The sequence below is a fragment of the Corythoichthys intestinalis genome, chromosome 14 (genome assembly GCF_030265065.1).
Source record: "Corythoichthys intestinalis isolate RoL2023-P3 chromosome 14, ASM3026506v1, whole genome shotgun sequence".
NCBI classification, from domain to species: Eukaryota; Metazoa; Chordata; class Actinopteri; order Syngnathiformes; family Syngnathidae; genus Corythoichthys; species Corythoichthys intestinalis.
In genome coordinates, this window is record NC_080408.1 from 21,606,619 (window position 1) to 21,624,971 (window position 18,353).

General features: G+C 39.6%; 1 protein-coding gene across 5 annotated transcripts in view; it reads right to left on the reverse strand.

Annotated features, from left to right (window-relative positions):
* Window positions 1-2,051: 2,051 nt before the first annotated feature.
* Window positions 2,052-18,353, reverse strand: part of dusp28 (dual specificity phosphatase 28) — a 31,728-nt gene continuing 15,426 nt past the window's right edge. For 4 of the 5 annotated variants that reach the window (XM_057856554.1, XM_057856556.1, XM_057856553.1 and 1 more), the window contains 2 exons: window positions 12,769-13,132; window positions 2,052-2,771 (listed from right to left, as the gene is read on the reverse strand). In XM_057856554.1, coding sequence (XP_057712537.1) covers window positions 2,610-2,771; window positions 12,769-13,113 — 507 coding nt within the window. In that variant the 5' untranslated portion in view covers window positions 13,114-13,132 and the 3' untranslated portion in view covers window positions 2,052-2,609. Of the gene's footprint in view, window positions 2,772-12,768; window positions 13,133-13,211; window positions 13,369-18,353 lie in introns of those variants that run through there. The other variant, XM_057856557.1, reaches the window with a different exon arrangement.

An 18,353-nucleotide genomic window follows, 5' to 3' on the forward strand; every position in this document is an offset into this window, starting at 1 on the left:
ACTCTAACCACCACTGCCGATGACACTTGAGGCCTGTTCAGGCTGGCAGCCAAAATCGGATTTTTAGCCCATCCATATTGAAACTAGAAGGCACTTTTGTAGTCTGAACAGTTACAAAGAACGGAAATCAGATTTTTGCGTGACTGATTGAAACCACATACGGGAGGTACAGTGCTGTCAGTTAACGCTCAATTTCTCCCAGAAAATGATTGCAATTACAAATGCTTTGGTAGTAATTTCTTCATTTATTTTGCTTGCAATGAAAAAACACAAAAGAGAATTTAGGGGGGGTTTAAATCATTCTCATTTTACACAAAACTGGCCAAACAAAAGTAAGCACCCTTTGAAAAATCATGTAACGCTTCTCTAATTTGTGTACTTAACAGCACCTGTTAGTTACCTGTGACACACAATAACTAAATCACACGTGCAGCCAGTTAAAATGGATTAAAGTTGACTCAACCTGTGTCCTTGTGTGTGCCACATTGAGTGTGGAGAAAAGAAGACCAAAGAACTGTCTGAGGACCTGAGAAGCAAAATTGTGAGGAAGCATGGGCAATATCAAGGCTACAAGTCCATCTCCAAAGACCTGAACGTTCCTGTGTCTACCGTGCGCAGTGTCATCAATAATTGTTAAGCCCATGGAACTGTCCCAAGATGTGGACTGAAAAAGGAAAATTGACGATCGATTTCCACGAAAGATCGTGCGAATGATGGGTAAAGAATAGGGGTGCAGGATATCCATTTTTTGAAACGGATATCGATAACTTCCTGCTCCTCAAGCCCGATACCGATACGATGACCGATAATATATATATAATTTTTCAATGTATATTCACCTGAGTTTTTGAACACCTGTAGGTCAAAAATACTAGTGGTTGATTCAGCATAAATTTGCCTTTGACCGAACCAGAATTTTCATGACATGAACATTATTATAATGAACAAAACAAAGACCGTAACAAAACTTTGCATACTGGAAAATCAGGAGTGGAAACAAACGCACACATCACAATCCGACACCGTGCCAAAAATAATATTAATACGGCCGGTAATATATGTTATCGGATTTATTGGGACAACGTCATAATTCCTATTTTCGGACCGATAATTATCGTGCACCTCTAATAAAGAACCTCGACTAACATCCAAACAAGATCAAGCTGTCCCGCAGTCCGAGGATACAACAGTGTCAACCCGTACTGAAAAGGGACTCTATGTTAGGATACCCAGGAAGACCCCACTTCTGACCCAGAGACATCAAAAAGCTAGGCTGTAGTTTGCCAAAACCTTTTGGAAGAATGTTCTCAGGTCAGATGAGACAAAAGTAGAGCTTTTTGGGAAAAGGCATCAACATCGAGTTTATAGGGGGAAAAAACAAAATCCTGAAAGAAAACACAGTCCCTACAGTCAAACATGGTGGAGGTTCCCTGATGTTTTAGGGTTGCTTTGCTACTTCTGGCACTGGACTGCTTGACCGTGTGCATAGCATTATGAAGTCTGAAGACTACCTACAAATTTTGCAGCATATTGTAGGGCCCAGTGTGAGAAAGCTGGGTCTTTCTCAGAGGTCATGGGTCTTCTAGCAGGACAATGACCCAAAACTCACTTCAAAAACCACTAGAAAATGCTTGAGAGAAAGTACTGGAGACTTCTAAAGTGGCCAGCAGTGAGTCCAGACCTGAATCCCATAGAACAGCTGTGGAGAGATCTGAAAATGGCAGTTTGGAGAATGCATCCTTCAAATCTCAGAGACTTAGAGCAGTTGGCCAAAGAAGAATGGTCTAAAATTCAAGCAGAAACTCATTGATGAATACCGGAGGCGGTTGTTTGCAGTTATTTTGTCTAAAGGTTGCGCTACCAAGTATTAGGCCGAGGGTGCCAAATTTTTGTCCGGCCCATTTTTGGAGTTTTGTGTAAAATGATAATCATTGAATTTTTGTTTTCATTCTCTTTTGTGTTTTTTAATTGCAAGCAAAAAACTCAAGATATTACTCCCGAAGCATTTTAAATGCAATCCTTTTCTGAGAGAAATTGAGCATTACCTGAAAGAATTGTAGGGCTGCCGATACTTTTGGCCAGCAGTGTAATTAACCTTCTTAGAACACATGATGATTTCCCTCGCAACGAAATCTAAAGTGCTGCCGTCTTACGGGAAAACAATGAAACTGGAACGCTGTCATGAATCGTTTCATCTCGAGCATTTCGTCATGTATCGAGATGGATGAGTCAAATTTTACTTCGTAATTCGAGGCTGTTTCTCGCATGATTCATGTTGCGGTTGTTTTTATGACGTCAAACACTACAATGGATGACGCCTTCGTTGCCACAGCAAATTTGTCAGATGGGTCGATAATGTGGGCCAAAATGGGTCCAATTCCGATTTGGACACTTGCTAAAAAAATAGCCCTAAAAATCGGAATTAAGGACAAAACAGATTGGAACCAGATATGCCTGCAGTCTGAACGCAGCCTTAGTGTGTGACTCTGTATTTGCCACAACCTTCATGAGATCATAAAATAAGGGAGGGGACACATTCTGCGTTCCGGAGTGTTTATTACGGTCCAAGTGTTCCTGCTCGGAAAAACTGACACAGGTCCAAGTTCTCATCAACTCAATGAATTTTGCAGAGCAGAGGTGGGCCCGTCAGGTGTGGTTCTTCTGTGGGGCGATGGTGAATGTAGCCTTTTCCTTAGATCGTCTTCGTATCGCTGCAGCTGTTCCAAGAAACCGGCATTGGGAGCGATCACGGGGCGGGCGGCCTTCACTTTCTGGGAAGCACAGAAAAAACATCAGCACCCACTTTCCAATGGCCAAACATTAGCCGCTTTCGGACTATAGAAACCTGAGTACTAACTATAGACCCTACTCACCTACGTCACAAAATGACGTGTCGCTGTATTCGGCCGCCATATTGTACCTATTTTTTAGACCTATTCTCATTGTTTTCAATTAGTCGTGCAAGTTGTAGAGCAATTCATGGAAGCCCCGGTATTATCTGACGCTGTAAACTCATTGGATGCGTTGCATAAAAGGCGTTACGTGGAAAAGCTTCAGTTTATCCATTCGCCAGATCCGTATTTGATACCTAAATCGATGTTTTTCGACCCGCTGTCTTCGCCATCTTTGCCTGACCCTGATATTTACAACTATCTTGTCCACACAAAATCAGCCTATTCGCACGAAAGTTTGAAAAACTTTAAGAGCTTGGAGGCGTATACATGCTACGTTGCTGGTTGGGTGAAACAGGTCCTCGTACACGAAAATTCGGCAAGAATCTTGTGCTCGGAAGGTGAGTTACGAAATTTTCAATTCAAAATCTTTTGTTCTTGCTAACATCTACTTTCAAGTCTAATGTATTTCATGTCATTTGTCAATGGAGCTAGGGCTTTTAATGTTTATATGGTTTAGCGATAGCACTCTCACTTCATACATATATAATATGTCATAAATATGAAGTGCGATAGCACTACTCCAGATTGTCCCTAGTTGAATTTTTTGGCTTTTGACCTCAATAGTGAAATTGTAAATTAATTGTATGACAACTGTCTGATTATCCCCTTATAATTATATATTTTCAGGTAGTTCATTCACAACGTCTGAGTGTATGTTGTCGGCGATTAGCCTAGCAATGATCTTAATTGTGGTTGTCAGCCCAAAACCCTCTAAATATATATTAAATGCATCTTACCAGATATAAAATGACTACTACATAATCTGTGGTAGTCGTTTGGAGCCCAGTTTTCTCGTCGAATTGCAGCAGTCAATCTCTGTCTCCTCTCCGGGTCTCTCGGAATACGGTAAAACTTCAAGTCTCTCCGTCTATCTTCTCTGTTTTTGCAACCAACCGCCACACACGACTTCACTATTTTGATTATTAATGTTAACGAGCAGAAAAACACGCCATAATAGGAGGAACTTACGAAGCGCTAATGCATTAACATGACGAGTATACGGACAACATGGCGCGGGGGCGTGGCTGTGACGTCACGTGAGTAGGGTCTATAGACCCTACCCACCGACGTCACAAAACCACGTGCTCGCTGTATGGTTCCGCCCACTTGTCCGTCATTTTGTCTCTGTATTAGCATTGGTTTCAATTGATTGAGGAATTTAAAATGCATTTCATGGAAGACCCGGTGCTTTCTGATGCCGTAAACTCACTGGATGTGTTGCATAAAAGGCGTTATGTGGAAAAGCTTCGTTCTATACAGTCGCCAGATCCATATTTGATGCCCAAATCGATGTTTTTCGACCCACTGTCTTCGCCCTGTCTGCCTGACATCTGCTACGCTGATATTTACAATTATCTTGTCCACACAAAATCAGCCTATTCTCACGAAAATTTGAAAAACTTCAAGAGCTTGGAGGCTTATAAATACTTCGTTGCTGGTTGGGTGAAACAGGTCCTCGTCCACGAAAATTCGGCAGGAATCTATCTTGTGCTTGGAAAGGTGAGATACGAAATTTTCAATTCAAAATCTTTTGTTATTGCTAACATCCACTGTCAAGTCTAATGTATTTCATGTCGTTTGTCAATGGAGTTAAGGCTTTTAATGTTTATATGGTTTAGCGATAGCACGCTCACTACATACATACGTGTATGTTGTCGGCGATTAGCCTAGCAATGATCTTAATTGTGGTTATTTGTCAGCCCAAAACCCTCTAAGTATATCTTAAAAGCATCTTACCGGATATAAAATGACTACTACATAGTCTGTGGTGATTTTTTTGGTGCCCAGTTTTCACGTCGAATTGCAGCCGTCCATTTCGCTCTCCTCTTTGGATCCCTCGGAATACGGTAAAACTTCAAGTCTCTCCCTCCATCTTCTCTGTTAGTGCAACCAACAGCCACACACGCCTTCACCATTTTGATTATTAATGTTAAGGAGCAGAAAAACACGCTGTAAATAGGAGGAATGTACGTAGCCGTAACAGGTTAACACTATGTTTTGACGGACAATTGGGCGGTACCATTCAGGAGAGCGGAGTTGTGATGTCACGTGGGTAGGGTCTATAGGCCTCTCCAGCAGTTATAAGAACTATCCTTCACCAGATCGATAGTAAGGGTGTAACGGTCAGTGTTGTCACAGATTACTTGAATAAAATAATTTAATTACTGATTACTGATTTGCCTCAAAAAAGTAATCTAGTTACTTTACTGATTACTTCATTATCAAAATAACAGTTACTTTAAAAGTAATCTATCAGGTACTTTTTACCCATTTTTCTCCCTTTGCTGCCTCAACATAAGAATGAGAACAGAAAAATGTCATCACATGTAATTGACTTTACGATGATTGAATTTAAAGGGGAATATCAGAATTTCGCGCAAGCTTAGCCACTCCAGAGCCCTGACTCTTAACAAATATCTGACAAACTGCTTGGAATTTGTTGAAATCAACTCCACCGACCAAATAAACCCCGCTAAGTCTAAGATTAAGCCTAATGTCAAAACTTCTGAATTTTGGGTTATGGTTAACAGTAGGGTTGTTCCGATCATGTTTTTTTTGCTCCCGATCCGATCATTTTAGTTTGAGTATCTGCCAAACCCGATATTTCCCGTTCCGATTGCCTTTTTTTTGCTCCCGATTCAATTCCAATCATTCCCGATAATTTTTCCCGATCATATACATTTTGGCAATGCATTAAGAAAAAAATGAATAAAACTCGGACGAATATACACATTCAACATACAGTACATAAGTACTGTATTTGTTTATTATGACAATAAATCCTCAAGATGGCATTTACATTATTAACATTCTTTCTGTGAGAGGGATCCACGGATAGAAAGACTTTGTATATTGTGACTAAATATTGCCATCTAGTGTATTTGTTGAGCTTTCAGCAAATGATACTGTAGCCATGCCCAAATGCATGATGGGAAGTGAAACCATGACTGTGCGTAGTGCTACCAATTGATATATCTTCTCTGCGTTAGGAAATAACATAAGGTGTTCAGAAAAAGATCAATTGCCACCTTGCTTCCCCACATTGCTTCCCTTGATATTTCTAATCGTAGGGAGAGGGATTGTAAGGCTTTAGTCAATTAAATAAAGGCTCCAAAGGCTGCCAAAATTCACTCAACTCATTTTACGCTGCGTTTTATCTCTATAAGTAAAACGGCGTCATTACAGATTGAGCGCGACAATGCGTGAGTGGGTCGTGCAGCGCATGCATTCATTGCGTTAAATTGCATTTTCAAAAAATTAATTACCGCCGTTATCGGGATAAATTTGATAACCCTACTTTAAGCCTAAACTAAAGACTCTGGATGAGTGTAACATATTATGTTTGTAATGTTAAATACAATTAGAAAACGATTAAATAAAAAAAAAAATATATATATATATATATTAGAAAAAGGCATGGCCGATATTTTTTTGCAGATTCCGATACTTTGAAAATGACGTGATCGGGATGCCGATCGATCAGGACATCTCTAGTTAACAGCATATCAGTGCCAATGTAAAACAATGCAAACTAACTGCAAAAAAAATTGCAAAGGTGGTGGCGGGCGCGGATGCGCGTGCACAACCCGGAAGTACTTCTCTCAACGCACACGCAGTCAATTTGACCACAAAACGTGGCGGCAACTAAGCACTTTACACTCAATAGGATCTACAACACATCCCACAGATGCTAAACGAACACATCACCTCACGGCATAAATGTGCAACACGCATATGATGTAAAGAAAGCTTGCCAACTTGGAGCGATGACTGCCCGTTGTTGCTACGGCAAAGCTACGAAACGGCCACAAATTTAGGGGGTCCAACCTTTTGCTGATACCCTCCAGAATGAAGGAACAATACTCACCTTCATTCATGGATATCGACAGATCAATATTCCCTCGCAACGTCTCAACACTCGGCTCGAATGTCCACCCACCTGGCCCACGCCTTCAGTCCCACAACACGTGATGCAGGACCAAAACAGGAAATAGCTAAGAGGTTGTCATGGAAACACGTACCGGGAACCTTTTAGCATTTTCTATTCAAAATGCTCTTCGTACATGAATACAATATTCTTCATTCTACATGCGTTATGAGGCAATGAAAAAATAGTAACGCAGAGACACTAATGAAACTAACTTAGTCAGATTACTGGTGTAGAAAAATGAACGCGTTAGATTACTCGTTACTGAAAAAAGTAATCAGATTACAGTAACGCGTTACTAACTAACGCGTTACTAACAACACTGGTAATGGTACATGTATTTGTATTGAACCGTTTTGGTACGTGTAGATTATATTTACTCTAGATTATATTTACTCTGCCTTCTCTACTATAATGAGGACCAACACGGTAGGACAGTATAACCCAGAAAAGTCAACGGCGCGACAACATGGCCGACGCGAGAACGCAGTGAAACGCGGGCGTTAAAGTCAATCAGCCAATGCACACCAGTCGCAGTGCGGCTGCTTGTTAGACGCGTCCCAGAAGCGGCTCAACACGACGCACGCAAAAAGAACTGCAGTTTATTATTTGACGCGAGACGCGACCCTCCTGCGTCAATAGGGAATGGGACGTACTACGTCATTGTTTGGACGCGCCTCCATGCTGGCAATATGATTCACTTCCGGGCCGGCAGAGTCAATGCGGATTGTAACGTGTGGTAGTGCTAAGCTAACTCTTTCGGTGTTTTAGAAAGAAAATATGGGTGCTTATTGTTGCGTTACTGGGTGCAACAGCGTCTCCTACGACAAAAAAAGGGGTTAGGAAAAATGGACTCGCTTTTCACCGTTTTCCTGCATGGAGGACCAAATATCAGATCACGAAGGTACGACGGATGGCTGGATTGCAGCGGTTCGTCAGAAAAGCATTTATGATCATATTTCTGCTGGAATGAGAGTGTGTTCCTGTCATCTCTACTCTTGTAAGTTGAACGCTTTATCCACTTTTGGTTTCAATACGTTTTTGTTTTTTTACACCGTTGTGTAAATCTGCCTCGGTAGCAATGCTCGCCTACTACGACTCACCTACCTGTTGTGTTCCTAGGTAAACCTGCTGACAACACATCCCGATTGGTCACCATCTCTCTTCTTGGATCATTTGACAAAGAAAATTTGTTCAATGGAATGGTTCCATTTGTCCTGTGTCGGACTCAAACAAGCCCCTGCAGCAGACGCCATCTGGGTCTGCCCTTCTCGTCAATGAACTGCGGGCTTTTAACTTGTGAAAATGCAAGAACTTTAATGCACATATTTATTCTGCCTGGCTATTTAACTATGGCCAGTGACGTATTATTATTATTATTATTTTTTTAAACCACTTTGACAAAGACACGTTTCATTGTAATGTTGAATTTATATATTCTATTATTATTTTTAAATTATAATATTCTTATTTGCACTTATGGAGACTTTAGACTGTCAATTCAAATAGTGTTGGAAAAGTTGCAATACCTAAAATAGAAATGCAAGAACTGCAAAGTACATATTTATACACCTTTATTTACCTAAGGCCACTGGATGTTTTTTAACTGCTTTGAAAAAATACAGGTTTTGTTGTGATCTTGTATTTATATAGTAATTAGCTTTTTATAATGTATTATCTATTATAATATTTGCTGCCCCCTGCCAGAGTGTGGGCCATTTTGTACTAAAAGGATTTTAAACTGTCAGTTCAAATACTGTGTTGGAGACTAGTACTTGCAATACTTAAAATGGAAATGCAAGAACTTTAAAGCACATATTTATCCTGTCTGGCAATTTACCCAAGGCCAGTAAATAGTGTTTTAAACTGCTTTGACAAAGACACGTTTATTGTGATCTTGTATTTGTGTATTACTTATAATTATATAATATTTGCTGCCACCGTCAGAGGGTGGGCCTTGTTTGCACTAATTTAAAGATTTTAAACTGTCAATTCAAATATCGTATTGGAGAAATTGCATTACTTGAAATAAATCTATTGCAACTTATCAGTCCCAGTTCTTGTCTACAACACTGTCCAAAAATTGTCAATGCATATTCCAAATAGAATAACAAAATTAAGTCACCTGACTTTGTAATTATTACACCTGTTTATTATGAAGACCTGAAGTAAACAACAAGCAGTTACAGTTTGTCAAGAAGTTGTTCAAGTCATGTTTTGGTATTCATATTTTATTGACTTTTCACAACAACACTTGGGATCGTGTTTGTAAGAGCAGAGCAAACTGAAGTTTCAGCGTGCACTCTTCGCCTTTCCAACCTCTCATAACGCTCCGATGTGGTGCGCTTGACCTCAGAATAACCCAAGAAGAGATATGGTGACCAATCGGGATGTGTTGTCAGCATTTCATATGCAGGTTTTCCTAGTAACACAACAGGTAGGTGAGGAGGAGGAGAAGGTTAGCATTGCTACCGAGGCAGATTTACACAACAGTAAAAAAAAAAAAAAAAAAAAAAAAACGTATTGAAACCAAAACGGATAAATCGTTCAACTTACAAGAGTAGAGATGAGGGGAATACACTCTCATTCCAGCAGAAATATGATCAAGAGAAATGCTTTTCCAACGAACCGCTGCGCCCCAGCCATCTGTCGTGCCTTCGTGATCTGATATTTGGTCCTCCATGCAGGAAAACGGTGAAAAGTGAGTCCAGTTTTCCTCGCCCTTTTTTTAGTCGTAGGAGAAGCTGTTGCACCCGGTAACAACAATACACACCCATAATTTCTTTCTAAAACACCGAAAGAGTTAGCTTAGCACGACCACACGTTACAATCCGCATTGAGTCTGCCGACCCGGAAGTGAATCATATTGCCAGCATGGAGGCGCGTCCAAACAATGACGTAGTACGTCCCATTCCCTATACTACTACCGATAGCTAAGATCGGGCAGACCGCAAGTCACTCGTGTAAAAATAAGGTGGACGATTGTTGGCAATATTCGGCACCTTTTCGCCGAAAAAAAAAATTCCTGCTGTCTGCTGCTAACATTTTTAGACAAAGTAAACAGACTGGTCTTTCCTCGTCTCCCACTGTACTAAAAGTCAAAAGCCAAATGCTACATACGCTTCGTCATATTTCTTTGTCTTAGCTTTTCATATGTCCAATGCTCTTTGCTGTGTGCTCTTGTTTGGTTCAAAAATACTGCGCACATGCCGAAAATGAGAGCGCCACTGCCACCCACTCAGTAGATGTGCAACTACACTTTATTCTAGTTCGGCAAAAAAGTATGTTCCCCAAGATCACATGCGCCACCCCCAGCATCACTCTGCGCCCCCCTGGGGGGGCCCGCCCCACTATTTGAGAAGTACTGGTATAGGCTAATGTTCCTATTGTTGAAAGCACAAAGGTGTGTAATAAACAACTAGCACATTTATATTTTGCATTTTGTTTTCTTACTGTACCTAAAATGAACCGAACCGTGACCTCAAAACCGAGGTACGTACCAAACCGAGATTTTTGTGTACCGTTACATCCCTAATTGATAGGGATCAAATGATAATCATCAAATGATTATGTCATCAGCAACCTCTCCAGAAGCCTGATAATGATCCTGATTATTTTGATTCAGGTGTGTTGGAGGAGCGAGACATGGAAAACACGACAGGAAAAGTGGCACCGAGGTCCAGATTTAGTGAACCCTGCTATATTGTGTATAATGATTATAAAGGGCTATTCTATTGTGATTGTACAGTATGTAGAAAGTATTAATAATCTATTTAAATATTATTTATAATTGATTTAGCATGTTTTCCTCAAGTATGAAGTTTCTGATGTTAAATTGAGTGATTTATTAGCTATTGAAAGCTTGCAGTAAATAAAAAAAAAATGAAGTTGCTATTTTGGTCAAAAATTTATATGATATGTTAAATATTGCTACTGATCCTGAAAATATAGGTGATTATCTCTGGATTTGGTGATTTTTGTGCATCTAGTGTAAAATCTGAGACTTTTATAGCCATTTTAAGTTGTGTTATATATATGTAAAAAAAATAATCGGGATTTTAAAAGGGAACGCCGCTGCTCATGGAGACTCATATATGGTGAAGGTAGGTGCCTATTTTGGTTTTAGGTCGGCCACCACTTTGGTTTTGAACATATATGAATTTGAAGTTTTTGAAAATGGGCCCCCTACGGATTGGTCCTGTTTCCCGTGTCATGTCAATAGGTTATGAAGTCTATGATACAAGGTAGTTTGTTTTTGTTTGTTTTTTTTCCTAAATATGGCAGCTCCTCGAGACACGCGAGTATCGAAGGGAAGTAGCTGCTGATTTCGGCAAATAACCAAACACCTACATAATTGAGTTCCTACGACCCCACTAACATGGTTTTCGGTGCTCGAGTTCCCGGTCCCTAATTCTTACGTGTGTGAACACGCAAAATGACGTTACCGTCCGTCCCCCAAAAAGGTTCTTGGAACTGCAGATAGTTCCTACTAGAGCGGCAACGATTAATCGATTAACTCGAGTAATTCAATCACAAAAATAAATAAATAAATAAATTTGAATCAAATTTTGCTGCTTCGAGTATTCGTTTGGAGTGTTGTCATGGTTTGTTTTGAAAGTGTTTGCATTTTGTTTCATTGATTTGGGTGGATACACTGCCCTTTAGTAGCAACAGTGAATATGACACAACTCATTGAACATAGCTGAATCCAGCTGCTCACTGTTAAGACCAACATAAGGTAAGTTTTTGTTTGAGCAAATATTTTTTATTGCATTCATTTTTTAGTTTATAGGATTATTTAGCCGTTTCGGGGGGATATGTGTTTGAACGATTTGTTAAGAGCATTGTAAAAACACGTTAGCATTTCATAGCATTTAAGCTAGGAATTTTGCGATGCAAGTTAGCTAACTGTTCTTTTGTTGTACTTAGATCCTGATTTAAATGTAAAAAATATATATCCTAAATGTAACTCTTACAGTAAATACAAATCTTAATTCAGCATTTAGATTTAGGATTTAGATTTAACTCCTAAATCTAAATCCTAAATATAAACCTTAAATCTAAATGTTAAATCTAAATCCTAAATCGAAATGTTAAAATCTAAGCCTTAAATATAAATCTCAAAAAAGAAATCTTGAATCTAAATCTTGAATCTAAATCCTAAATCTTGAAAAAAGGTGAAACTAAATATTTAGCTAATATGTGAATTTACATGACTGGTGACTGGAATAAAAGCTGGAGCAGCTCAGACTGTTTGCATATTAGCTAAATATTTAATTTCACCAGTTTCAAGATTTAGGATTTTGATTTAAGATTTACGTTTTGGATATTTATTTAATACGAAGATTTAGGATTTAAATATAATTCTTATATTTAAAACCTAAGACTTAGATTTAATATTTATATTTAAGATTTAAGATATATATATAAACCTATAAGATTTTGCTATGGATTTAAACATTTAAGTCTAATACTTATTATTTAAAAATAAACATTTTAGTTGCTAAATAATGTTGTAAATGCAAAAAAAAAATAAATAAAAATGTTCACACCACACTTGGTGGCAATAAATGTGAGAAAATGTCGTAATTTTCAGCATGTGCCGTTTTACAAACTGCGCCCCATAGATGCGCACCTGAGAATAACCTCAAACGATATATAAAAAAGAATCTTACAAAAGAACAATTGGTTAACTTGCATAGCAAAAGTCCACTAGCTTAAATGCTATACAATGCTAATGTTTGTTTCTAGTGCGCACCACATACTATCTGGTGCGCACCAGATGGTTTAAATTTATTTTATTTCTGTCAATGTCCCTTTAGGGCCTCCGTACATGTGTGCCCGACTGGTGGTTAGTGAAATTGGCGTGTCGACGCATCGAGTCACCTGGAGCGCGTCGGCCAACGGTAACCGGCGATGCTTCATGAGGTACGCGGCGCAGACGGCGGCCGAGCGGCTTCGTCCGTTCTTGCAGTAGACCAGGCAGCGGCCGCCGTTTCGGACCTCGGCGCGGATGGTGTCGACGCAGGCCTCCAAATGCAGGTAGAGGTCCTCGTCGGGGCGGTCGCTCACGGCCACGCGTAGGCCGGCGATCGGCGCCTCGGGTAAGGGCTGGCGCCGGGTCACGTTGACGCACAGCGTGACCGCCTCCTGCCGGAGCAGCTCGCTGGCACAGGCCGACCGAGCGTCGCTGATCAAGAGTTGACTGGTCACCTCGCACAGAAGCTGCATGGCCTTCCTCGCCCTCTCGCTGGCGACAATCAAAGAGCATCGAGTCGGCTTGGATTTTTACAAACAAAACACAATTACTCATTTTTATCTTTCTTAACTCATCAATGGATTAGAGGTTCATCGCAATCAATGGCAGCCAATGAGTTGATTACATCAGGGACAGGACTGAGTTGGGAGTATAGCAGTAGGGCACACTGTGGATTGACACCGGCTAATATCAGTCCAACGACTGAGTGGTCTCAAGTTAAGATCAACAGCGGACTGGTTGTCAGACAGTTGGATTGGTCGCCAGTTGGAACAGGGTAAATATGCAGTGTCGGTTTTAGGGCCGCTGGCTAGGCCTGTCGCGATAACAAATTTTAGTGTGCGATAATTATTATCATGAATTATTGCGATATGTGATATTATTGCGCCCCCCCCCCCCCCCCCAAATTTTTTAAACCAATTTACAATAACACAGAATACAGTATATATTAATTAGGGCTGTCAAACGATTACAATTTTTAATCGAGTTAATTACAGCTTAAAAATTAATTACTCGTAATTAATCGCAATTCAAACCATCTATGAAATATGCCATATTTTTTTGTAAATTATATATATATTCTGTAAAATTTGTTGGAATGGAAAGATAAGACACAAGATGGATATATACATTCAACATAAGGACTGTAGTGGGCATTTCACTCTACTGTCATTTAAATCTGTCTATGCTGTCCTCACTCCGAAGCGTCTACTTTTTCCAAAGCTAGACAGCTAGTGAACGACGCCTTAACAATCAGACTTCTTCCTTTTTCATCTGATTTATTAATAAAATGGCCTCAAACCATTGTCCTCTTTAGACCGTAGTGAAACTACAACAAAAAAAAAAAGTACACAGGCATTGCATTAGCAACAACGTTAGCTTAGCACGCTATACAGGTTCACTAAACATAAACAAGCGTCTCATACAAAAAATATAACATTTCGCTTACTAACATAATATGTACATTCTTTACAACAACCATACTTACGGACAAGTCTTGTCCAAGGATCATATAAGCACAGCATTACAACGTAGGCGTCAGCCCGAGACGTCGTGCAGCCATATTGAACTGGCAAGAAAGCAATAAACCATGTCGTAAAGCGACCACAAGAGTTCGCTGTTAGACAGCACAAAAAACCTTGCTGTGAAACTTACCAAAAGGCAGAATACTGTCTGAGCGGGACATGTGGGTTAATTGCGTCAAATATTTTAACGTGATTAATTTAAAAAATTAATTACCGCGCGTTAACGCGATAATTTTGACAACCCTAATATTAATAGATCAAGTACACCCATTTAAACGCGATAAATAAATTCAAAAATATAAGAAATCACAACTACAAACAATAGACCATGCCTCTTAAGTAAAAAAACAATATTGATACTGCACAGAAACACATAATAAATAAAATGTGTTTTAAAAAAAAAAAAAAAAAATTACACTTAATAACCCTAATTTTCGGACTATAAACTGCTACTTTTTTCCCTCATTTTGAATCCTGCAGCTTATAGTCCAGTGGAGCTTATTTGATTTATTTGGGTTAATAGGTAACACTTTGTTTGACAGCGGCATCATAAGACTGTCATAAGAACGTCATAATTATGACATGACACGACACTATCATGGGCATTACTGAATTATTATGACAGATGCCAAAAGTGTCATGTTGCATATTATGTCACCAACTCCATTTATGTCCAGCTCGCATCTTATACGTCCATTCAAAAGTGAGATAATTTGCTAGATGACACTAACCGACTTCTATTATAAGCATTCAATAATGCCTATGACAGTGTCATGTAATTATGACAGTATTATGACACCACCATCCAAGAAAATGTTACCAAATACCATAACTAGCAATTAATGAAATTGGAACAGTAACTGAAGAAATAATTAGCACAGGACATGAATTTTGATTGTTTTTACATCTGTAGCGCCGCAATGCATGCTAGGAGGAATGATGGATGACAACAGTGTTGACAGCAGGTGGCAGCAGAGGTTGACTGTCTCCACCAAGGGAGCAGTGATGGCCAAATGAGGATTTTTAAAACAATAAGGCTTTGCACCAAATTGGTTCAAAGCTTAATGGTGGTTCATTTGGTTTCATGACAGTCTAAAGATGCCATTGTCAAATGAAGTGTTACCAGTGAATATCTTTTGGTGTAAATATCACACAATACAATGAGGACAACTGCGGCTTATAGTCCAGTGCGGCTTATGTATGAACAAATGCTGTTTTCATGTCAAATTTGGTGGCTGGCGGCTTATAGTCCAGAAATTACAGAATTTAAGCATTTAGGCAAATGAAAACTTTTCCCGTCATAGCTTCTGCAATGGTGTTCCATAGGGATGAAACGATACAGTTAAGTCACGGTCCGGTACGATTTTGGATACGGGTGACACGATTTTCGATCCGATTCAATACATTTAATGCTCTGTAAAAAAAAATAATAACAATTTTTTGTTTCGTTTTTTTTTTTTTTTTTGGTTGTTGTTTTTTTTTTTTTGTTTTTTTGTTTTTTTTTTTGCTAACGAGCAAAAGTTAAATTGCCATCATATAAACATGCATTTTAGTGCATAATATTTATGTGCTTACTTCTTACTGATCTGAAAAAAATTTGTATAAAAGTGCTGAGAACAATCTTTACTGTTTGTAAAGTGAGGCGGGGCACACTGTTGATTGCTACAGCTCTCTTAGCAACTAAGTTTACTACAGTGACTTGCAAAAGTATTCGGCCCCCTTGAATCTTGCAACCTTTCGCCACATTTCAGGCTTCAAATATAAAGATATGAAATTTAATTTTTTTGTCAAGAATCAACAACAAGTGGGACACAGTTGTGAAGTGGAACAACATTTATTGGATAATTTAAACTTTTTTAACAAATAAAAAACTGAAAAGTGGGGCGTGCAATATTATTCGGCCCCTTTACTTTCAGTGCAGCAAACTCACTCCAGAAGTTCAGTGAGAATCTGTGAATAATCCAATGTCCTAAATGACCGATGATGATAAATAGAATCCAACTGTGTGTAATCAAGTCTCCGTAAAAATGCACCTGCTCTGTGATAGTCTCAGGGTTCTGTTTAAAGTGCAGAGAGCATTATGAAAACCAAGGAACACACCAGGCAGGTCCGAGATACTGTTGTGGAGAAGTTTAAAGCCGGATTTGGATACAAAAAGATTTCCCAAGCTTTAAACATCTCAAGGAGCACTGTGCAAGCCATCATATTGAAATGGAAGGAGCATCAGACCACTGCAAATCTACCAAAACCCGGCCGTCCTTCCAAACTTTCTTCTCAAACAAGGAGAAAACTGATCAGAGATGCAGCCAAGAGGCCCATGATCACTCTGGATGAACTGCAGAGATCTACAGCTGAGGTGGGAGAGTCTGTCCATAGGACAACAATCAGTCGTACACTGCACAAATCTGGCCTTTATGGAAGAGTGGCAAGAAGAAAGCCATTTCTCAAAGATATCCATAAAAAGTCTCGTTTAAAGTTTGCCACAAGCCACCTGGGAGACACACCAAACATGTGGAAGAAGGTGCTCTGGTCAGATGAAACCAAAATTGAACTTTTTGGCCACAATGCAAAACGATATGTTTGGCGTAAAAGCAACACAGCTCATCACCCTGAACACACCATCCCCACTGTCAAACATGGTGGTGGCAGCATCATGGTTTGGGCCAGCTTTTCTTCAGCAGGGACAGGGAAGATGGTTAAAATTGACGGGAAGATGGATGCAGCCAAATACAGGAACATTCTGGAAGAAAACCTGTTGGTATCTGCACAAGACCTGAGACTGGGACGGAGATTTATCTTCCAACAGGACAATGATCCAAAACATAAAGCCAAATCTACAATGGAATGGTTTAAAAATAAACGTATCCAGGTGTTAGAATGGCCAAGTCAAAGTCCAGACCTGAATCCAATCGAAAGAGCTGAAGACTGCTGTTCACAAACACTCTCCATCCAACCTCACTGAGCTCGAGCTTTTTTGCAAGGAAGAATGGGCAAGAATGTCAGTCTCTCGATGTGCAAAACTGATAGAAACATACCCCAAGCGACTTGCAGCTGTAATTGGAGCAAAAGGTGGCGCTACAAAGTATTAACGCAAGGGGGCCGAATAATATTGCATGCCCCACTTTTTTTTATTTGTTAAAAAAGTTTAAATTATCCAATAAATTTTGTTCCACTTCACGAATTTGTCCCACTTATTGTTGATTCTTGACAAAAAATTAAAATTTTATATCTTTACGTTTGAAGCCTGAAATGTGGCGAAAGGTTGCAAGGTTCAAGGGGGCCGAATACTTTTGCAAGGCACTGTACATGGGCAAGACATCCTATTTGTGGTCCGAATCCATCTGTGTCACGTACTGAATTAACAATATTTGCAACATTATCTATAGACCCTACCCACCGACGTCACAAAACCACGTGCTCGCTGTGTGGTTCCGCCCACTTGTCCGTCATTTTGTCTCTGTATTAGCATTGTTTTCAATTGATCGAGGAATTTAAAATGCATTTTATGGAAGACCCGGTGCTTTCTGATGCCGTAAACTCACTGGATGTGTTGCATAAAAGGCGTTATGTGGAAAAGCTTCGTTCTATACAGTCGCCAGATCCATATTTGATGCCCAAATCGATGTTTTTCGACCCACTGTCTTCGCCGTCTGCCTGACATCTGCTACGCTGATATTATCTTGTCCACACAAAATCAGCCTATTCTCACGAAAATTTGAAAAACTTCAAGAGCTTGGAGGCTTATAAATACTTCGTTGCTGGTTGGGTGAAACAGGTCCTCGTCCACGAAAATTCGGCAGGAATCTATCTTGTGCTTGGAAAGGTGAGTTACGAAATTTTCAATTCAAAATCTTTTGTTATTGCTAACATCCACTGTCAAGTCTAATGTATTTCATGTCGTTTGTCAATGGAGTTAAGGCTTTTAATGTTTATATAGTTTAGCGATAGCACTCTCACTACATACATACGTGTATGTTGTCGGCGATTAGCCTAGCAATGATCTTAATTGTGGTTATTTGTCAGCCCCGTAGACGAGGCCAGTTTCTTTCACTTGGTACCAGCTAAATATTATTCAAAAAATAACGATGGTGGAAGAAAGGGAAGTCACAAACATCTTGAATTTGAAACTATGTCGTACTACGTCGTATGTTGTCGGCGATTAGCCTCGCAATGATCTTAATTGTGGTTAT